The 23,435-nt window shown below is 40.0% G+C and overlaps 3 protein-coding genes across 3 annotated transcripts in view; all 3 read left to right on the top strand.

Annotated features, from left to right (window-relative positions):
• The first annotated feature begins 1,737 nt into the window (after window positions 1–1,737).
• espnlb (espin like b) lies at window positions 1,738–5,978 on the top strand. The gene is made up of 5 exons (XM_030751559.1): window positions 1,738–1,767; window positions 2,017–2,149; window positions 2,376–2,494; window positions 4,013–4,192; window positions 4,341–5,978. The coding sequence occupies exons 1-5, from the start codon at window positions 1,738–1,740 to the stop codon at window positions 5,976–5,978; spliced, it is 2,100 nt and encodes a 699-aa protein (XP_030607419.1).
• Window positions 5,979–8,317: 2,339 nt separating this feature from the next.
• On the top strand, window positions 8,318–14,164 carry rab6bb (RAB6B, member RAS oncogene family b). Its single transcript, XM_030751642.1, has 8 exons — window positions 8,318–8,508; window positions 10,575–10,633; window positions 11,216–11,269; window positions 11,718–11,823; window positions 11,946–12,057; window positions 12,216–12,309; window positions 12,875–12,941; window positions 13,836–14,164. Exons 1-8 carry the CDS (start codon window positions 8,439–8,441, stop codon window positions 13,898–13,900), a joined length of 627 nt encoding a protein of 208 aa, XP_030607502.1. The 5' UTR covers window positions 8,318–8,438; the 3' UTR covers window positions 13,901–14,164.
• Window positions 14,165–17,554: 3,390 nt separating this feature from the next.
• aire (autoimmune regulator) overlaps window positions 17,555–23,435 on the top strand; it is a 6,883-nt gene continuing 1,002 nt past the window's right edge. Inside the window, exons 1-10 of the mRNA XM_030752916.1 lie at window positions 17,555–17,752; window positions 17,957–18,131; window positions 19,617–19,745; window positions 20,080–20,145; window positions 20,231–20,374; window positions 20,526–20,635; window positions 20,743–20,864; window positions 20,948–21,017; window positions 22,555–22,689; window positions 22,806–22,927. Coding sequence (XP_030608776.1) covers window positions 17,555–17,752; window positions 17,957–18,131; window positions 19,617–19,745; window positions 20,080–20,145; window positions 20,231–20,374; window positions 20,526–20,635; window positions 20,743–20,864; window positions 20,948–21,017; window positions 22,555–22,689; window positions 22,806–22,927 — 1,271 coding nt within the window. The remainder of the gene's footprint in view (window positions 17,753–17,956; window positions 18,132–19,616; window positions 19,746–20,079; window positions 20,146–20,230; window positions 20,375–20,525; window positions 20,636–20,742; window positions 20,865–20,947; window positions 21,018–22,554; window positions 22,690–22,805; window positions 22,928–23,435) is intronic.

The raw sequence follows: 23,435 nt of genomic DNA, 5'->3' as shown, positions 1-23,435 counted from the left end.
AAAAATAAACAACTAGATGGTTGAACTTTGGACATCCTGTTCCAGTAGGACAATGATCCCAAACAACCATCTAAACTGGAATTTTTGGAATGGATGAAGCAGGCTAACATTAAGCTTCTGGCCTTCCCAAAGCCCCGACCGCAAAGTGTATTGAAAACTTGTGGACTACGCTTAAAAGCCACACCTGTGCCAGGAAACCAAAAAGTTTAAACTCAGCCAGTTCTGCCAAGAAGAGTGGTCAAATATCCAGCCAGAACTCTGCCAGAAGCTTGTTAATGGATTTAAAAAAAAAAAAAAAGCTTCTGGTCAAGGTGAAACTTAGGTAATTTAACCAAATATTAGTGGTGTATGTATTTGAACCTGTATGTATACTTTTGACTGTGTGTGGATTTTAGAAAATCCAAAATAAATTCAGACTTGTGCACCCAATTGTTATTTTTTTAAAGTCATTAAAGATGTATGCTGTACAATCATTCCAGCTTATAAAAAGAACAGTTAAAAGAAATAATTAAAAGCCCAAAATTACCATAACATGCATGCCCATAATGAGAGTATGTAAACTTCTGACCACAACTGTACATTCACAGAGCCATCACTCTATAGGCTACTTCCAGGTCCAGGTCACCCTATCCCACTGCTTTAATTATGCACATCACGAAGGACCCCCATCTGGGTTTTGGGTCCAGGTGATGTTGTTCTTTGGTCTTCCTATTTACTGGGAGGTACTGGATGAAGAGACGGTCATCAATTTCTGGATTTTCTGTGTCGTTATTCTATTATTATTATTTAATAACTTGAAGCACTCATCTTGTGTCACATCACTGGACTGTGAGAACTTTACCGTAAGTATGGTGTGAATTCTGGATTACAAAGGATTGGAAGAAAGTCATAATGCTGTTTAATACAACAGAAAATTAGAGAGAATATAGTAAGAGTGTGACAACTTTCTGATATATATATTAGTTCAGTAGTTATGCAGATTGTAACTGAATTTAACCTTTGACAAGAAAACCAAAACCACAATTTCTTGTATTTTGTTTTGTTTTTTACAAGTGTTATTACAAAGATATACAGCGATCACAGTTATAAACTGCTGAAAGTTGCAACACATTGCTAGTATTAAAGGAATTAAAATATTAATAAATGCACTAAACTCAGTGCATATACAAACAGCTGTTAGAGGATAAAAATACTAAAAACATCAGACTTTCAACATTTTAAAGTATTTTATAGATCGTTGTAAAAGCCACTCGGTGCTTTCACAGTGTACAAACATTGTAATTGTCTCTGTAGTATTTAGCGTATTGGATGGCATGAAGCTTGTAAAAAAAAAAAAAAGTCCTGTGAATCAGAAAGGTTACCTGAAGCAGGATATCATGTCTCTCCCAACTCTAACATGCTTTCTCCTGCACGCTGTGTGGGCTACGCTACATTCACTGACCAGTTTCCAGTTTCAGCGCCTATTATTTTAGCTCCAAGTACTACGAGCTGCGGCCTGGGTATTTACATTAAGTCTTTGTGTGTGTGTGTGTGTGTGTGTGTGTGTGTGTGTGTGTGTGTGTGTGTGTGTGTGTGCCTTGAGGAGGCCTCGGTCTTTTAGCAGATTACTTTGGAGCCACTCGATGTTGTGTGGTCTGTGTCACATTTCTGCAGTGGTGGGGGTCCTCTTTTGCTGGTTTTATATGTTCTGTATCTATCCTTGTCATTTTCAGAAAGAGGACATCCTGTATGCAGCGAATGAGCAGAATCACCATGGAGAACAGCAAGGTGACCAGTCATCGGGCTAAAATGAAAGTTTTACCAAACCAGAACAAACATGTGCAGTGTTTTTAGGAGCAGGAACTGGCTAATAAAGACAGTAAATGCTGCAGAGTGTTATAAACCCTTGTTATAAAGTCTTGAAGTAATTCTTAATAAAATGGTGAACTGACTGCTACCCTTTTTACTGTGAAGGCATGTTTCTACATGTGATGAACTGCCCTTAAAGCCCCTGCTGTGTGTGTGTGTCCCCAGCAGCCAGTGAAGGAGGTGTCCCCCCTGCCTCGCCACCCGGCCCCGCTTCCTGTGACCTCTTCTTCTCTGACCCCTGCTGTCACTTCAAAACACCACGCCACAGGCTCCATCCAGCATGTGCAGGTGGCGTCATCAGGTGATTAACACAGCCTACATATTTTGTATATGTAAATTCACTACTACATATTTAATTGACAGCCTTATTACCATTTTTTTATACTCATGACAACACTAGCTGTCTGCAGTTAACATAGTATTTCAAAACAGAAAATATGTTTACTCATAACCCTTTTATTTAGCAGAAGATATATGCAGATATGGAGAGCAATTTTAAAGCTTAAATGCTTGTTTATTGTTTACAGTGGTGACATCATTCAATCATCTGAGGCCTCCAGAGAGGGACCTCACGCTGTTGTCTCAGATGAAGTCTGTTAAGTCTCTGAGGCATGCCGGCTTCACTGCAGTCTTCACTGGACAAACGGTGAGCTGACACAATGTTATGCAATGTACTTTTCTAGATTTAAAAAGTGTTATGCTTAAGCATTACGCTTGTTTTAGCTGTTTATTAATTCAGGCTAAAAACTCACAGTAAATCCTTTGTGAGCACCAACTCTATATACACAATAACTCAGTCTAAAAATGGATTCCCTGGTGCTGCTACTGAAAAGGTGGAATGGACACATCCATCCATTTCCTTAACCACTTCTTCTCGTTGGGGGCTGGAGCTTATCCCAGCTGTCACAGGGTGAGAGGCAGCGTACACCCTGGACAGTTTGTAGTCTGTCACAGGGCTAACATAGAGACACAGACAACCATTCATGCTTGCATTCACACCTATGGCCAGTTTTTATTGACCTTGAAGTTGTGGAATCTGGCAGAAAGCCAGAGAAAACCCCCACAGGCACAGATGAGCATTCAAACTAAACACATTAAGGCCCCAGCTGGCCAGTGGATTTGATCCTTCTTGAGGTGACAGTGCTAACAACTGCACCACTGTGTCAGCATGGCTACGACTCCACAAAACTGCTGGGCCCAAAGTTTGAAACGCTGATGTCAGAGGCTATGGGAAAGGCTACTGAAAGAAACTCAGCAGTTATTCACAGATTATGATTTTCTTCCAATGGAAATTACACCAGCTTCTACAAAACACTGTAAAGTTCACAGACTGTATGCAGTACCAGTCAAACGTTTGGACACACTTTGACTGGTACTGTATATGTTTGTCATCAGTGTAACCTGAAAAGTGAAATGCCTTAAACTGCATTCTTTCTAATAGCCAACAGGGGGCGACTTTGGTTGCAAAAAGTATAGTTGTCTACAGGAAAACACATTATTGCCCCATGTAGAGTGAAATCAGAAATAGGCTGGGTATACCTTAGGACAAAGGATGGAGGACCATCCTGTTATCTGAGGAATCAAGCGCCTTGCAAGCAGACTGGTAAACTCTCTTAAATGTCTGCTTGATGGCTATAGCACCACCCTTCACTGAGTATAACTCCTGTTACACTACAGCTCAATACACAGATATTTTGGTATGATGAGAAATGCAAAGCTCCACTTAATAATTGTTGCTAAACTAGAGTGAATAAAAAAAGCAGTGTTACTGGGGAAAAGCAAAGCAGCAAACAGACAAATGTGTACCCCAGAATTTATGACCCCCTCGTGTCTGATGCCTAAAGTGTAGATGAGTTTAGATATCATTAATAGAAAATGACTTGTCTTACATATGATTTATTATGTAAGCTTCTGATTTAGGAAAATATCATTAACCTTCAGAAACTTCAGCTGAGTAGGAAATCTGCATTTTATTGGTGTTTTCAGCATTAGCTCTCTGCTCAGGTTGCAGTTTTGTAAACTTTATGAGTCTGACATCACCTAACAACTTCAAAGAATAAAAGCCATTAGGAAAATGGCTCAAGAGGATTTAATTACAGTGATTTTATCTTCAGAGCCAGAGCTCAGCAATGTCCCTCTGTCTCACATTATTGAGTGCTGACAGAAGCTTGACAGCAGGGAGGTGCCGGAGGAGTTACCAATTGTTGACATTATCATGGCTGACATCGATTCCCTGGTGCCGACGCACGATGAAACCGGCCGCCCCATAGCAGAGTGGAAACGACAGGTGATGGTGCGGCAGCTGCAGGTCAGGCTGCAGGATGATGAGGAACAGAGGAGACAGGTACTCTTCAACTGTTGTAGGCCTACTGCTCTGTGTATGCAAACAACAGCAAAGTAAATAGTTATATTTCCCTGCTGAGCTGTTTCTTTAACTAAATAATCGCTCAGGACTGCTTGCTGAAATCTTTCCTTATTCTTCCTTGCAATAGGACATGGCTAATGGCTACATGCCAGTGGATGGCTGGAAGTACTCCCAAGCCCACAACGCAGTCTTGGGGCCTTTTGGTGAACTCTTAACGGAGGATGACCTGGTGTACCTGCAGCAGCAGATTGAGTCTGTTTCACAGCAGAAACGCTGCCAGGCATATGAGCTGGAGCTGACCAGGCTAACTGAGGAACTGAGGGCAATTTTACCTGATCCTATTGTCAACATTTCCCTCAACAAAGAGGTCCTACAGCAGATGGATTCTGAGGGTAAAATGCACATGACTTTGCCAATCTGGTGCAGCCGTGTCTCAGAGATTGTCAAGAGATTGTCTCTCCTGGTGGCTAATCTGACTCAAACCACAGAAAAAGATGGTGAGATGGGGTTAGTGGAGGGCATGATGGAAGGGATGAAGGGCTTACAGAAGATAAAAGGTAGCTCAGGCATTGATTTGGGACAGGGATTAGTGCAACCAGGTCTCAAGTCAGAGGAAGAGCATGTGGAGACCTCCAGTGTATGTAGGATACCCCACATAGGGATGGCGTCTGCTTTTAGCCATCATTTGGAGAGCAACAGCTACAGCAGAGCACGGAGGGAGAAGGTGGAGAGGGAGATCCAGCAGTCTGGAGTGTCAGTTAGAAACCTCAGATCTAACTTTGAGGGTCAGATTGGTGGCATTTATCCCTTTGCTGGGGTTGTAAAAGAAGGACAGGGGTTGACAAACCAGGGAGTGGATGGAGCTTCAAGCAGAAACAACCTCAATGTCAACACAAGCTTCAAATGTGAGGTCGGCCAACGTGACACTCCTAAGAAATCTGTCCCTGTAATGGAAACAAGCAGCTTAAGAAAAGAGCGAATAGTGGTGCTGTTTCTGAGCCACTGGAAAAAATCTGCATATGCTATTTCAGTGAGAGCAGCAGGGCAGAGACAGGCTGCAGTGTCAGAAAGAGTGACAGCAGCACAGCCCCAACAGAAAATCCTCTCCATGTTTCAGTTCTGCAAACAACGAGGTGCTGTGGACAAAATGCTGAACTCCTGGAGGAATAAACTAGAGCTTAGAGAAGCTCCACAGTCCCGTTTATCCTCCTCTAATGTCTCACAAAATCCACCCCTTCGTGTAACCTACTCTCCAGAGCAATTCCTTCCAGATGTGGATGGTGTTGCAGTGAGCCACGACAGCTTGACCCTTGACCAGTTTATGCTAGGTTACTTCCACATCTTAGAACAGGATCTGCCAGCTGAGGAGAGGAAAATGAGGCACCTCCTCTGCTTTGAAGTCTTTGACCACGTTGGCGGTTTCCCTTGGGAGAAGGTGCTGGGCTTCCACAAAGCTGTCCTCCAGGAGATCCAGGCTGGCAGGCGACAGTGGTACGATGGCTTTGAGGACATCAAATGTGACTTCTTTGGTGAATCAAAGTCATGCCGCTGTCCACCACCATCATCATCCTTCACATCATCATTGCTGCCAGATTCCAGATTAGTACCAAAGGTTATAGTTCAAAGTGCTTCCCCAGACGAGTGCTGCAATGACACAGACTTCTCCTGCTTCCACAACGAAGACATTTGTAAATATATCGACCGCAGTTTTGCTTTCTGGAAAGAGAAGGAGGCAGAGCTTTTTGCTTTTGAGCCTTCTGGTTAAGTGTGCTGTTTTTGCACAAATTTATGCTGGTGTGCTTATTTTGTTGAACTAATAAAATTCTATAATTCTATTAGACTGACAGAGTAACAGAAAACACTTCATCCAGTTTACACAATTTGAGGATCATTGTAATTTGTTTGCACTGTATTACTACTTAAGAGGACAATCCAGTGAATACACATGTCAAAACCACCTTGACAGTCATTTTAAATATGAGGGCTTAACATTAGGTAAATATAAACCCAAATCACAGCAAAACATGACATGTTAAACTGTCATTATTTATTTAATAAAAAATAAAGGTGCTCATACTTGCAGATCAATTTATCATCTGCAAGTGTCTATAAAAGCAGATGCTTTGTCAGTTTGCTGGAGTGGAGCATTCAGGCGTGTGTTAACACAATGCCAAGGAGGAAAGACATCAGCAATGAGCTTAGAGAAAGACTTGTTTGATCTTTGAAGGGTTATAAGGCCATTTCCAAATAGTTGCCAGTCTTAGCAAAATCACTCCAGTGTCAGACTGTGTAATGTTCAGAGAAACTGCAGAAACTTGGAAGAGTTGCCAGGAGAAAGCCTCTTCTCTCTAAAAATAACATGGCAGTACAAGCTTAGGTTTGTAGAGTTGTATCTGAACAAACCACTCTGGAACAACAATCTTTGGACAGACAAGACCAAAGTAGATGTTTGGCCTTAATGCTCAGCACCATGTTTGGTGAAAACCAAACACAAACACAAAGGAACCTGGACACCTCACAGTCATTGAATGAACCACGAGCTCCTCTGTATACCAAAGTATTCTAGAGTCAAAGATGAGGCTATGTCTCTGACAGCTAAAGCTTGGCCAAACTTGGGTCATGCAACAGGACAATGATCCCAAGTACAACAGTAATTCTACAATTGAATGACTGAAAAAGAAAAGAATCAAAGTGCTGCAATGGCCTGGTCAAAGTCCAGACCTCAATCTGATTGAAATACTGTGGTGGGACCTTAAAAGAGCTGTGCATAAACAAATACCTGAAAAGCTCTATCAACTGAAGCAGTTTTGTATATAAGAGTGGACAAAAATTCCTCCACAACAATGTGGGAGACAGAAAGTAACTGCTTAAAAGTGGTTCTACAAGCTACTGAATCATGGGGTTCACTCAGTTTTTCACACACTGCTTTTGGTATTTTTTTTTTTTTTTGTGTGGTTTTTGTTAAATGAATAACAACACACTGTAATATGTCATGTGTTGTTGTTCACCTCAGGTTGTATTTACCAAAATTTAAGACCTGGCAAGGACCAGGTAAGTTTTTCATATGTCCTCATATTTAAAACCTTAGACTTGAAAGTCTAAGCTTTCTTTTTACCACAACTGTGTGTGCAAATGTGACGTTACATCACCAGAGTGCCCCTTTGAATGTTAATGCATTTCAGATAAATTATTTGACTTTAAAGCTGAAGCGATTATTTCGAATTTGATGGAATAACTCAGAGGTAGTAATAGATGACAGTGTTTTGTACAGTAGTGGAAGACATCTCTGATGCTAAAGTGACAGCATGAGGTCAGGCAGGAGTCTATGTGGACAGCATTGCGATCTGTGAGAGTAGGGAGCAGGTGAAAGAGAGTCTGGAGAGGTGGAGGTAGGCACTGGAGAGAAAAGGGATGAAAGTCAGAAGACATAAAACTGAATACATGTGTGTGAAAGTGAGGGAGACAGGTGGAAAAGTTTGAACATGTGCAGAGGAGGGATGGTGGACATACTGGACAGGCAGGAGGAAAGAGGAAGACCCCAGAGGAGGCTCATCTTTGATATCAATTCACTGTTCCAATAGTCTCAAACACAGATAAATTCAGTTTACTGTCATAAATGACTATAATTCCCACATGGGAGAAGCTGTGACAAGCAAATTTCTGGTGTTTTTGTTTTCAAAATGATTAAAATGATTGAATTGTTTATGATCTGTCAAACAGCACATCAGTTAAATGAACTCAGAATAAGTCGTTGGTATTGTTGCCGGGCATATTCATTCATGTCATCATCACATTTTACGAAATTTTCTGAATGTATCTTATACGTATATTTTGCTTTTTTCTATAGCAGGTGAATGAACAAAAAGTACAATATTTCAGTCTAAAATGTTGTGATCAGAAGTAAGTCTTCAGTGGGTAGATATATTTTAGAAATCGTCTCGTAACAGTATCCCTTATTTACCTTAAACTAAAGATCGTGGGCGTTTTAATTAGTTTATGTCTACGATAAAAATCAGCTTAGTTTCAGGCCCAATCGGAAGGTGAGGGACTGAGATAGGTGAGGTCGCGCAGGCGCACAAGCTCCCTAAAATGACAGGAGGATGCTGAGCTGCAGTCCCATCATTCTGTGAGGAGAGGAGGATCCCCCTGCGCACCCACAGCGGACGAGACAACGAGCGATAAGAACATATAAAAATAATTCAAGTCGAGCTGTTTATCTGCCACCATGTCCGCTGGAGGAGACTTGGGGAACCCCCTGAGGAAATTTAAACTTGTGTTTTTGGGAGAGCAGAGCGGTGAGTCAGAGCTCGGGCGGGTTTGGGTCATCCTTATCAAACATGCGTATATGTCGTGGGCCATGTATGTAATTCATGATCGTTTTGGAAAGTTTAAAGTGAATCCAGAGGATGTTTCTGATGGCTGTGATATACCCGACGCCCATGTTGCCACTGGCTCAATCTGTGGCTGTGGAAAATTTGATTAACCGATTAAGAAAAAGAAAGACAAATGGCTTTCATATAAACCAGTATTCTTGTATATCACCTAGAGGGTTATTTTTCTGGTTGCCGCACAGTGCCAAATTGGTAGCAGGCCGTGTGAATTGTGATGTTTTGATGTGCTGCAGTGACCAACAAATATGCTCAGCCATTTCCACATAGCTGTATTTCCCTGTACATCGCTTATTTCTGACACGAACGACCGTTTATTCTATTAGATGGCAGTGTTTAACATTTTCCCCAACACTCGATTTTTCTTAATTGGCTGTTGTTTTTTTCTGTCTTTTTTTTTTTAAAAAAGAAGATATTAAGCGGTCCCCCATGTGTCAGCTCGGGACACACCCTAGGCTGGCGATGTCTGTAGCATCTCTAAACCTCGCAGTCTCCGATTCGGTCCCATAAATAATCAAATCAGAAATGAGAGCTTGGCACTGGCACGATATTATACCGGGGCTATTTGCTCAATAATCTGTGTATTCAGGGTGAGATCGTCTGTGTATGTGCGTTGATGTGATGGCACAAATTCAGAAGGAGCGGATCGATAATGGTTTAGCGCTGTAAATCTGCCCGAATACGTGTTCAGACACCAGACACCCAGAGTGGCAGCAGAAGAGTCCGTATCCGTATCAAAACACCAGAAAATGCTAGAAAAATGCATAATCAGGCCTAATATGACAGCAGCCTGGCCGGTGTTTGTGTCTTACGTTGTGATGCTTCAGTGTGTGTGTGTGTGTGTGTGTGTGTGTGTGTGTGTGTGTGTGTGTGTGCTGCATGTCTAAGATAGGGCTGTGTGTCGACTGAAAAAACCTCGAGGAGTGTTTGTGTGGCCTGTACTGCAATGTTGCTGTCCACGGTGCTGAAAGCAGGCCTAGTGTGGCCACTGCCCATCGCTGGCTTCAGGAGTACTGCTGTCTGCGTACTCAGCACGAGGCCCTGCTGTGGAAAAAGTCCTGTCCTCACTCATGTGCAGATCTGATGTAAAATGGTGCTGCTGGGAGGGATGTAAATAAAAATGGAGATCACTAGGTTCACCTTGATCCTCTGAGAAGTCTCCATCTGCATGAGTCCAGTGAACAGTCACAGCTGGTCTGCATTTCTTTTGTTGTGCTCAATTTCTGGACCCAGCTTGTGTTTTTGTTGCAGTCATATTATTTCAAGAATAAAAGAGAGAAAAACTGCTTGTTGTATTTAAATAGTTAATCTATTTAAATACAATAAGAACTAATGTCACAAATATAACAAAAGGAAAAGAAAATGCAAAGTGTGTAAGAGGAGAATAAAATGCACAGAGAAAACAAGACTAAATGAGAAAATACATAAACAATTAGCACAAAACACACAGACAAAATGCAAAGTAATGTTGCAAATGATTTTGCAATATCACTTTGGGATTTTGGTTGAGAACATCCTTATCTGCACCCCTGAAATAGAATCAGATTTTAACTTAATTTGAATCATTTGCATGTTTAGAGGAATACATTTCATACATTTTATTGTTTTTATAAAGAGGAAAATTTACATATTTGATAACAGAACATGTAAGATAAAAGATTTTGCTTGCTTGCTTTGGATTGAAATGCATTTTGCTGCCTTAATTTTGAGCGATTCATTGATTCATAATCACATATTAACTCAGGCATATTTTTGGTGAATTACCGGGCAGATTTTGCTCCAGTGAGTCATGGATTTTTTTCCCTTCATTTCATTTTTATTGGCTTGATGGCAGGCACTGGTTAAATATTCACATGTAACCGTGGGTTTGTCACATCAAAGAAGCATATTTTCACAGTGTTAATTGAGATCATATATCGATGCATGTAGACTCAGACTGACCCTGAAACCAACCTGTGTGTGCTCTGTTTCAGTGGGGAAAACATCTCTCATCACTAGATTCATGTATGACAGTTTCGACAACACATATCAGGTGAGACCTGGAACAGATCCAGACCCTAAAATCATTTTAAATTATTAAGAAGTATTGATTGATGACATATCTGATTAGTGGCTATACAAAAGAGGTAATGGTGATTTACTTATTATTGTAAAACAAAGTCCATTTTTCTTTTATAGGTTGACTTAATATCTGACTAATATTCCAGTGAGTAATTTTTGGTCAAAAACACTCGGTAAATTAGGTTTGCATGAATTATATCATAATATGAGTCATGTAATTTATTCAAACATTATCAGAAATAGCATTGCAGCACTATTAGTCTATCTAAGAAGAAAAAATTTATTATTCTCTCCTTCGCCTTTCTCAGAAGTTTGGTACATAACAAGTCTGAAGGATTGAGCCCTGAGGGCAGCACAAATTAAATTAGTGTTTCAGTCTGATTCAATTTCTGTGCTTGTTGGATCCCTTTTTTTTCTTTCTTAACAGTTTTATGTATTTGAACAAAAATCACTTTGCTAGGAACAACAGATGGTGCAGAGAGACATTTAAATTTTAATTTCTGGGTGTTTGCTGATGATTTTCTCCCCCTCTTTTGTTCTCTCCTCTCCACAGGCGACCATTGGAATCGACTTCCTATCGAAGACAATGTACTTGGAGGACCGAACAGTATGAAATCTCGATTTTCATTTCAAATTCACATGTGCTGATGACTTGGGGTTTTAAGTAGGAAACAGCCCAATTTCTTCTCTGTTTTGACTAATCCTTGATTTGATTTGCTTAATTATTGCTTCTGCCACACACTAACGTGATTATCATAATGTTATTTCTGGTAGTAACAGCTTTGGTGTGCTGACTTTTCTGGCCCTAATAACTCAAAGCCTTACCCATGGATCATCTACTTTAGCTAGTATTAATACTTTTTCTTTGTCAGGGTATTATTGTGCTCTGCCAGCCTGCACATGAGCTGATACTGGCTTATCCTCTTGGAAGTGTACTTATAGCCTGTGTGTGGTGTGACAGTTTATGCTGAAGACGTGTGTGTGTGTGTGTGTGTGTGTGTGTGTGTGTGTGTGTGTGTGTGTGTGTGTGTGTGTGTGTGTGCGCGCACATGCAGGTAAGGCTGCAGCTGTGGGACACAGCTGGACAAGAGCGTTTCAGGAGCCTCATTCCGAGCTACATACGAGACTCAACAGTGGCTGTGGTTGTCTATGACATTACAAGTAAGCAGCAAGCTGCGGCCTGTGTGTGATGCAGTTATATGTGTCTATGTGTTAATCTGCTTTTTTGCATTAAATAGACAAACACTTCAGTAAAATCTATGTTTATTTATTTTTTTCCACAGATGTAAATTCATTCCAGCAGACCTGCAAATGGATTGATGATGTCAGGACAGAGAGAGGAAGTGATGTCATCATCATGCTAGTAGGCAACAAGACAGACCTAGAAGAGAAGAGGTAAATGCGTCTGCTTGTAACCATCTCTAACATTTAGCTACAGTCAAGTAGTGTTCAACACAGAGGTTATCTTCATTAAATGAACAAAAAGCTGAAGCAACATGTCAGTGCTGAATAAATTCGCCCGAGATGCTGAGTCTGGCCTGATTTTCCTGCAGGCAAATCACAATTGAGGAAGGAGAGCAGAGAGCCAAAGAACTGAACGTCATGTTCATCGAGACCAGTGCCAAGACAGGCTGCAATGTCAAACAGGTGATCCCTGCAGTTTTACCATATTTCACTGCATTTTTGCCATCACTTGATTTCAGTCTCTGCCATCACTGCATCCCTCCAAGGTGATCACGCCACCAGACAGACTCGGTGTGGATAAATCAAATGTATAAATATGTGCAGTTTTGGTAATGTGTGGTAAATATTAAGGTCTAGTTGGCTAAAGACACATGAAAAGAAAAAATAAAAGGCACTATACTCACATTGCAAGCTATGAGTACGCATTTAAGACACTAACACTTGACATTACTAGCCATGCCACTTAACATCCATTTTTGTGTTGCTACTTTTATTCAAGTAAGCCATCTCAATACTTCCTCTGTCATTGTTTAAAATTTTCAGCCTTCAAGGTGTACATTAAGTAAACGTCAGTGAGAATATAAATATGGAAAAAATGATTAATTTATTCATATTATTAGTCAGGAGGTCACATAATACTAAAAAGGTCCCATCTTCCCCAAAATAATTCTATACACAACATGTAATGCACACATTTTTATGTGCCTTTGCCTTATCTCTCTTCTGCTCTTTTCTCCTCTCCTCCTAGCTGTTTCGTCGAGTTGCAGCAGCCCTACCTGGAATGGAAAGCTTGGATGATGTGAATCCTGAAGGCAGTATCCTTTATAGCTGCTGTGACTCACTGTACCGATAGCCAAACAGCTCAGCAATGGGGAGCTTATTTTTAATTTCTTAGTGGCTGCTGGCACTAGTACAAACAAACAGCCGAGAAATCAGCCATTAAACCTTTTATGCTTAATAGAGTAGAAATACACAGGGCCAGGAAGATGGTGTGGATGCACAGGTAGAGCACCACATAGTGGCTGACAGGGAAGTGACAGCAGAGGAAGGCATGTGATGGAGGATGGTTGTGTAAGGAAGGCAAAGGGCTCTCATCAGTAAATGTGAATAAACATATGGAAATATGTAAAATTCATCTTACTTTAGAGAGGTGCTCTCAAATTGTAGCATGACATGGATTTGTCTATACTTACCAACAGCACAGAGTAAGTTAACAATGATCGTATATCATTATAGTTATGGCTATACAAATAATTCAGAATAACCTGGTCTTTTTTGTCCTGTTATATAACGAAACTATCGACCTCAGCGTATTTTGGTTTGTTCACAGGTCTTGGAGACTGTGAGGAAAACACTTGGTAAAACTTTTGTGGCTTCAGAGGAAGCTGCATTACATCAGATCAGGCTAAAAACTACAACTATGGAAGGAAAGTAGATAGAAACAAGTGACTGTAGCTTGAGTCCACGTTGGCAACCTGCATAAATTACCTGAATCTGGCTTATCTGTTGGTGGTTAAGCTTGCATTGTGGGTCTGCCAGGAATTCAAAAAAAGGCAATATTTGGCACCATCATTGATGCTCTTCTAAGTCTTATTTACATACTGGACAATCTGCATTGTCAAATATTTTACATAGCGTTACCTGTTTAGAAATGTGGCATAAATATTTTACCTGACTATGTAACTTTTCCTTAACATAACAATTCCCAGTGATTGACATCAAGCTGGACAAACCAGCGGAGCCAGCTGTGCCCGAGGGCGGATGCTCATGTTAATGCAGAGCTGCATTTGGACAGCTCCCTTCACACCATAGGCTTGTTGTGTTGCTTACTACTGGTTAGCTTCCAGTTGACTTCTCTAATTGGATATAGGATGTGGGCCTTGTATCTGATTGGACAAATCAAATGTTATCTTTCAGTCTTGTTCAGTTGTAAAATATTGTATACTTTGTCAATATGTAAGTGACTGGAGGAGAAAAGGGAAGAAAAAAAAATTGTTTCAATGAAAATGAACAAAAAAAAAAAACAGTTTGGGAAAAATAAGGAAACCAATGGAGTTCTTTTCGCTGTTATGTTTTGTATTTTTTATATATAAAAAGGGAAAGCACCAAAAATGATGCCTAAACACAGGAGAAATAGCAGGAGGGTCAGCCATTTTTCTAGATGGCTGAACATGTCTGAATGTCTGCAGCACGCATGCACGCTGATCTGATCTTTGACCTTTGGCCTGCCCTCCAGGGTCTCCGTGCTCTGGAAGGAGGCTGACTATCTTAGAATGTTTTATAGCATCTCTCTATAGCATCTCATGACAAGACTTATCTCATTTGATATTCCCACAACTTCCAGTAGGTTCACCTAACAGTAGCTGTGAAAATGTGGCACTCTATCTCTCTATGGGTTTAACTTTTATAGAACAAACTGTACTGTGGTTAAAAAAGAAGTAATAAAGAGACAACTTGCTATCCCAACTCCCCAATCCTCCTAAAAATCCTCTCCTCTTCCATCTCTCCTCCCCTGATCCCTCTCTCTCTCTCCAGTCTCCCCAACCCTCCATCCTGGTAATACACATATAACAATCCACTGTAATGCACCGCACTGTATATAATAATGTAATATGTATGTTGTGAACGTCCCTCTGTAGAAGTGGTCCTTGTTCACCAGTATGAATAATGTAATAATGTTTAATGATTAATAAATTACAGATTAAAGGGCTTCACTCTCCTAACCATCAACATATACCTGGTAGCAAAATGATCTACTCTTTTTATATTTCATTTTTATGTCTGAGAGCAATTTATGTTACACCATAAAATGTGACATATGGCCGGTTACTGAGATTTTTCATAAACAGGATTTTAACCATATCACCAGTTATAATTTAGTTTAATAGAGAATGATAGAAATTGTTGATTCATAATTAGTAATTGAATAAAATAAGAAGCTTCATTAACACAGCACACTTTTTCCTTTTTAGCAAATGTGTTTTTTAACAGTTTTCATTTGGTAAAATATGCTAAGACATCGATAGCATCTAGGTTAAAACTAGTAACATGCAGCATATGCAGCATTAATTGACAATAATGTTACATGCCCTGTTACTGTGTTGTTAATAACTAAATATCAAAATGTAATGCACATTTCATGGGCATTTAAATGCTTTAGTGTGTCACTTATGGCAGATTTCAGTTGCTAACTGTTAGCTAGCAATTTTACCTGTTAGCTAGCGCATAACATTAGCAACTTAGGGAAAACACTATAAATGTCCAGCGTAACATCACTGGTTTGACATTTTTTTCATAGTTCAATTATCAAGATATTGCTTGGTGACATAAATTGAAATTACATTTGTATTTACCGCATGTGAAACTTAAAAATGTCTGTTGACATTTTAGTTATTTTTTTTAGCTGAATTAGCTAACTGGTTGGCAAAGAGCCAAACTATGGACCATTCCTAAAACCTAAAAACATTCAGTCCATAACATCCCCACAACTGTGAGACCAAAATGAACAATAGTGGGCTCTATGGATAAGAGATACTGATTTTCTTTTCAGCTCTTTCATCTAAAATATTGACCCACTATAATCTCAGTCCCTTTCAGAGGCCTGTTCTACAAAGTGAGCTTAACATACCCAGGGTGTCTTTCCATTATCTGGATTCAATTACCATAACATTGGCAATAAGGATAAGCAATCACATGAAGTTGTTTTTTCAAAGGAAGATGAAACTATATTATGGAAAAATGTGTATGAGAGAGTAGCGTGTATGTGAGGAAAAGCACCGTAGACTAATATTGTAATAAAAGTGTGTGCTTTAAGTGCTTTGGTCAGTAAGACCAAAGCACGAACGCCCGCGATGCAGTCGTAGTTAAAGGGTTAATAAATAAAGTTTAGCCTCTTTGAAGCCAGGAAAGAAAGCCAGTGAAAATGGAAACTGTGAAAGATAACAGACTTATCAATATTGCAGCTCTATCATTAAGACATGGGAGAATCAGATAATAAGAATTTCATTAAATGAATGTTTAAAAGACAGTTTTAGTTTTTATTCTTTCAGCTGCAGCCATGATGGTGTTTACCGGTCTGAAATTAAAGAATATACCAGAAGTGATCTACCTTCATACGTAGTACTGAAAACCTCAAACTTTACTGGATAAGACAAAATCCTGCTTTGTAGTACAGGCCTTAGGTCTCTGTATCTAATTTACAAACACAGCAGTTCATACAGAGGCTTTCAAAGGACCTAAAACTTGAATTCTTTGCTGAGGAAGTTTAAATTAAAAAAAAAAAAAAAAAAAAAAAAAAAAAAAAAAAAATATATATATATATATATATATATATATATATATATATATATATATATATATATATATATATATATATATATATATATATATATATATATATATATATATATATATATATCTTGCCAGGGATGTGGATGACCTTTGCCCTCTCATCTATATTTTTTGTTTTTTATTTTTGACCTCCAAAGCACTGAGGGCAATGCCTGACTAGATATTCCCTCATAATGCTAAGTTTAGCTGGCCATCTTCTGGCTTTGGCTTTGCAGTGAACTAACAGATTTGCGAGCATATTTTCCAAGCTATTCAGCAGTTTCTTAACCTTATTTGTGAGTTAAACTAATTGGATAGTTGAGCATTTAGACTTAATGGGCATTTACATGACACTGAATCGGGTTAGTGGAAACTGTAGGTAAATGCTCTCTAGTAAATGGCAAGCCCCAAGCCTTGACCTTAGAAAATTTGTAATTTATCATTCTCTTGCATATTTGGAGGAGAGACCATTTACTCCTTGTTTAGGCCTTTTTGATAGAATAATGAAATTATTCAGTGAGGAAAAACGTGTAAACAACTGTGAGAGCATCGCAGGTTACCAGTCATGCAATCAATCTGTCAGTCATTTAGCTGTTTACAGTGTTAATTTTCTCCTGCCTGTGGCGAAGTCATAATTATCACACCAGTGCAGAGTTTCCTGTGGTGAGTCAGTGTCTGAAAACCTGACAGGTGAGGGGAAGTTGAAGTGGAAAGAACCTTTTAAGAAGAAAACTGTCACACATCAAGTCACTTCACTCTGCTCTCCTGATGTAAGAGGACAGGTATTCCCCTGGATGAAGGCCGTTAGTGCTGTTAGTGGACAAATGAACTCCACAGAGACAAAAAAGTTCCTGAGGTTGATTCCCTGAGTTGAAACTGCAGTTTCTGAAGGTCTCAGAAATTAAAGTAGCTTCAGTTTTGTGCATAGAGGCATAGATGCATGATGAAAAGCAGAAACACAGGATGAAAAAAATTCATGGGCGATTGCTGTTTTTAACATGCGCCTCATGCATATATGCAGTCAGCATGAAGCAATGCACCTGTATAGCATGTCCTTCCCTGAGAAGGACACACCTCCTGCATCCGAAATCCTTTATTTATGATCTCGGACTGCGTCAGGTCATTTCTCGCTTGCACACAACAGAAGATCATGTCGAGAGTTGAGGCATTTAGGGATACAAACCTCCGCTCTCTGCTGAGGGAGCTACGAACTGACATTGCGATGGCTGTGGATGACCCTTTCCCCCTCGTCTATGGTTTGGCGGACAAAAACATAATCACGGAGCAATTTCTGAAGGTGAGAAATAGAAGAGAGTCTTCAAATCTGAATCAAGTGTGTAATGCTGTAAAGTGAGTTAATGTGACAAACTAGTAATTTTATTTTAAAATATAATCACTTATAAAAGGAAGGAATATTTGTCCCATATGTCTCCTTCCATTAAGACACATCTGGCCTGGTTTTCAGACTTCAAAGCTCATAAACCTCTTGTTGTTTTCATAGGACACCCTAGAAAAAGAGTCTAGAGAAGGGATCCATAAGGCCATGTACTCCCTGGTGTCCTGGGTGTTGGAGCAGAGCAGATCCACTGTCCAGGCCTTCCTGAACAACTTATCCAAAGAATATAATCTGGACAGTTACCCCAGACTACAGACACTGCTCACTAACTTGGTTTCCCGTATGTATATATACACATCATGGGCATGAATGTTATGGTAATTTGGGGTTTTAATGATTTCTTTGAACTGTTTTTTTCCAGAGTGGAATGATTGCACAGCATACACCTTTAATTACTTTAAAAAAACAAGAATTGGATGCACAAGTTTTAATTTATTTTGAATTTCCTTTAATTCATACAGTCAAATATATACATACTCCCAGCTAATATTTGATTAAACCAATTCATTTAATTTGGTTGGGTTTCTGGCAGAGACCCAGCTTTCAAGCATAGTCCACAAATTTTTAATAGGGTTGAGGTGATGGATTTGGGAAGGCAATTCCAGAAGCTTAATGTTAACCTCCTTTATCCATTCCCAAAACAGTTTTATGTGTGTTTGGGATCATTGTCCTATTGGAACACCCAACTGTGTCCAAGTTTCAACCATCTAGCTGTTAATTTGATGTGAAGTTATAGAATTTGGAGGTAGTCCTACTCCGTCATTATACCATCCACTTTATGCAATGGACCAGTATGGCTAACAGCAAAACAGCCGCAGAACATGATGCTACCACCACCATGCTTGACAGCTTGTACAGTGTACTTAGGTTTGAAAGCCTCACTTTTACTCCTCCAAACATACCTCTTGTCATTGTAGCTAAATAGCTCCATCTTTGTCTCAGCTAACAATCAAACTTTTCTGCAGAAGGCATTTGGCTTGTCCATATTCGAAGCTGCTTGAAGGTGTTACTTTTGGAGCAGTCTTCTTTTTTGGTCATCACCCGCTCAGTCCATGTCAATTTAAAACTTGCTTCACTGTGGTCAGTGATACTTGTGTTCCAGCAGTTTCCAGTTCATGGCAGGGTTAAACCGTCTTCTTTCAGACCTTGGAAACGTGCTGATATATCTGAATAACTTGTACTTATGTACATTTGTTCAATCTTGGAATCTGTAGTTGTTTAGAAATGGCTCCAAGAGACAAGTTAAATCTACAAATCTCCTTCTTAGATCTTCACTGAGTTCCTTGGACTTTCCCATTGTTCTGAGTATTTGTCAATCTGCCGAGCTCTGTCAAACAAATCCTTTTTATGCTAGCAAAGAGAAACTACCAGTTGCAGCCAATATGATCACTAGCGCGAAGTTAATAGACCTAGGCCTAGTCAAGTTAAAAGACATTGTAAAACCTTCAGCATCACTTATTAAAGGATTTAAGTGAGTGTATCTACTGTATATATTTGAGCCTCTGTGTATACTTTTGACTGTGGATTAGAGAAAATCCAAAATAAATTCAAACTTGTATGCTGTACAATCATTCCAGCCTGGAAAAAAGAGCAGCTCAAAGGAATCATGGAAATCTATTTTCTTTCTTTCTTTTTAATTTACAGAAGCAATAACACCTCAGTTGCATCTGGTTCAACAAAGCAGAGCAGAAAACAGTCTCTCAGGACAATTTTCTGTCACATTTAGACTTTAATGGGTAACATTGTTGCTGATTCTGTTTGACAGGTAAGGAGACTGCAGGTTCCAAACATGAAAATAGACCATCTGGAGGTCACAAAGTGCCACACAGTAAGAAGAGGAGCCATGCGGACCGAGAGCGGTCGCAGTATCATGCCAAGACCACTGATGGAGAAGGTCATCTCCCACACTGCACCTGCTCCATATCAGTTCTCTATCAGTCACTGCTGACCACTTTGTTACAATATAAAATGGGACCTGAAACTGACTGAAGCTGTCTGAAGCCTAATAGGAATTACCTGTGCATACACTGACCTCATTATTTGAATCGTTGGGCATATTTATTATGAGTATCCACAATTGTTAAAGTATGAATGATAAAAAAAAAGAAGGCCTGTTTTAGCAAAGAGAATAAAGAAATTAATATTTTTCACTGAGAATGAACTTCAATACTCTAAAAACTATGTGGCTGTGCTGCTTTCATTAAAAAGTTGTGTCTATACTGTTTAAGGAAGTAAAGTGAAGCTCTACAAAGTGAAGAGTGAAACTCTGGGCTCCCAGCTGCCATCCAAAAACAGTAACTAAGTTAAATGTCATTGAAATAAATATGTAAATAATACTTTCATGCTATAAATACATAATCAACCCAAATTCTTCTTCAGGTATACAAACACCACCTTCCTCAATCCAGAGAGGAATCCCCCAGCCCGCTTCTTCCTCCTCCTCCTTGGCTCCCCCCACAGAACCCTCAGCCAGCCATGAAGCCAGAGAAAAGGTCCATGTTAAGCAGGTGTATGGCTTCGAAGGTAAGCCACAGGATGAATGTCAAAACTGAAACTGAATATAAATTGAGTAAGCGACATCAAATTATTAATGTAAAAAGGCAGAGCTGAAATATGGCTCAGCTGTAACTTTTCCAGCAGATTCTCTCCTTTAAAAGTCACTGTCATTTAACAGGGTCCACCAGAGAGTCCATTAAGGCTGGTGGGGGTCCATCACTGGAGACAAATTCAGCGAAGTCTGCTAAAAGCACATTTCACCACCAGGGGGAGACAGCCACAAGCATGGTAGGGGCTGAAACAGCCACTCAACTCTTTACAGAAGTTCCCTGTGTTTGACATGACTATGGGTGTTTGCTTTTGTTACATGTACAGAATGCACTGTGTGTGTTTAGATTCATTACAATGATGATGAGTGTGCACTGTGTAAGGATGGAGGGGAGCTGATTTGCTGTGACGGCTGTCCTCGAGCTTTTCATCTGGCTTGCCTTGTCCCTCCACTCACGTCAATACCAAGGTGAAGAATAATGTGCTGCTTTTCACAGATCATCTTTTAAGTCTTGCTCTGAAAAAGAGGTTATAACTTTACATTATCTGCAGTGGCTCTTGGCAGTGTGAGTGGTGCCGTGGACACAGAGTGAAAAAAGAAAATGCACAACTACCCTTACAAGTAAGTTACTAAAGGAAGGAAGCAGGAAATGTGCACATCCTGTATCCACTGAAAAATCTATGGTAAAAGTCTTGAGCAAAAGTCTTGAGCCACACCTCATTTCTCTGTTAAAATATGTGCAAAGATAAATGGAAGTACAGTATACAAGGAAAGTAAGAGTTTGTATAATTCTAACAAACTTGAAAGTCAATATTTGGTATGACCACCTTTATTCTTCAGCACAGCCTGAACTCTCTGAGGCAACTTTCTTGTAATTTCTTTAAGTACCCTTCAGCAATAGTTCTCCAGGCTTCTTGAAGGACATTCAAAGCTCTTCTTTGGATGCTGGCTGCTTCAATAATGTTGAGGTCTGGGCTCTGGGGAGTGTTCCATTTTATGTTTTTTTTTTTCCTATCGGAGTAGACATTTACTGCACTGGCAGTGTGTTTGGGATCACTGTCATGCTGAAAAAAAAAATGAAGCCATTGCCCATCAGATTGTATTACATGGTGGATCAAAATCTGATCCATCCATTTCTATGTTCATAATTCCATCAATTTTGACAAAGTCCCCAACACCACTGGCTGAAATGTAGCCCTACATCATGACAGCACCTGCACTGTGTTTTACAGATGGCTGTAGATGCTCACTGTTGTATCTCTCTCGCAACCTCCTCCATATTTATTGATGACAATTTGAACAAAAAATTGAAAACTTGGATTTATCACTCCATCAGACCTGTTACCACTGATTATCAGTCCAGTTCTTGAGTAATCTGGCATATCTCAGCCTTTTCTCCCTGTTTCCCTGCCTTAAAAATGGTTCCTTGACAGCCACCCTTCCACTGAGACCATTTCTGATGAAGCTTCAGTGAAGAGTAGGTGGATCAACTGAAGAGCCAGATACATCTCCCAGGTCCAGTGTCAGGTCTTTGCTGGATTGTTTCCTGCTTCTTAAGGACATGATTTTCAGATACTGTTCATCTCCTTTAGATTTAGGCCTGCCACTTCTTCTTTTGTCTTTCACTTGTCCAGCTTCCTCAGTTTTTTAAGGTCACACTGCACACCATCCCAAGATATGGTACAAGGTACAAGGACTGGACTGAAAAGCAATTTAAAAAAATAAATAAAAGCAGCCAATGTCCAATGAAAAACTTTGAAAGGTCCTCATAAAGCCTGGAGAACTATTGCTCAAGACCACTTTAAAAGATTACTAGAAAGTTTGGCTCCTTGAAAGCAAAGTCTAAAGAAAAAAAGGGTTTATCAAGACTTTGAGTCACCCCTAGTACTGACTTGGGCTGTATGGTCATTTTAAAATGGGAGGCTGCTTATTTCAACTCATAGTTTCATGTACTTTTCATGAGTAAAAGAGAGCTCATGGTTCTCACATCCTCTTGGGTAAACCCAACTTTAGTCAGCTGTATTTGCACAGTCCAGGATCATAAGTCACAGTATAATTTGAATGTTTGTTTACAAGTCTGAAGAGTTGTAAGTGCTCTGGTAAACCCTGATGCTCTGCTTTTTCTACAACTGATCATAGTCTAAACATTTCTGTTCAGGCACTCTCAGCTCAGCCTCAGCAAACAAACACAGTCGCCAGTAACTCCATCACCGATGTCTCATTCTACTCCTCGCTGCCGTCCTCCCTCACAAGCGTCACGACGACGATGAATGCATCAGGTGGCAGAAACCAGGTGATGTTCTCCTTCATTCTACCATCTATTTTATCAATTCAGCTAATAGCAGCCTCTTCCTCTTTCCATCTCTGCAACATGCAAAAATAGTGACACATGTATAAATTTATCTCCAGTGCTCAGGCGGAGAGCTGGCCGGCGGAAGGGAGGTGTGTGGTGTTTGTCACCTCGGAGGAGGAGATTTGACTCACTGCCTTCAGTGTCTGGAGCATTTCCACGTGCACTGCCACTTTTCCAAGTAAGGCAGCCACTCATTCTTCTCATTCTTATTCTTCCAACAGCGTATTACAATGAAAGATTTTAAGGAGACAACAGAGGATGTTTCCACCGAGCTCCTGGAATCCTAACCGCAGCATCATCTACATTGTGAACACACACACACACACACACACACAGACACACACACACACACACACACACACCCAACTTCCAGCCCTTTCTGAAAACTTCCTGTATGTTAGTATTGATCACCAGTGTGCATCAAGGGTGTGCACTTACAGTGATCTTTATCTGGCTAATGGTGGTTAATGGATTGTAAACGGAGCCCTTACAGCGCGGTAGTGTAATGTACGTGAGTGAGGTTCACAATTATTTTACAAAACGATAACAGAGATACAACAAATTAAAGCCAAATCCATGTGATAAGTTCTCGTGGCTCCTTTTTTTTGCTGATTAAAAACACAGTGTTAACCAAAGCCAAATGATAAGAAGAAGAAGCTTCCTTTTTAATTAATTACGAGCCCACG

The sequence above is a fragment of the Archocentrus centrarchus genome, chromosome 17 (assembly GCF_007364275.1).
Source record: "Archocentrus centrarchus isolate MPI-CPG fArcCen1 chromosome 17, fArcCen1, whole genome shotgun sequence".
Taxonomy (NCBI): Eukaryota; Metazoa; Chordata; class Actinopteri; order Cichliformes; family Cichlidae; genus Archocentrus; species Archocentrus centrarchus.
The sequence above is the reverse complement of the archived record's forward strand: the minus strand, read 5'-3'. Positions and strand labels throughout refer to the sequence as shown.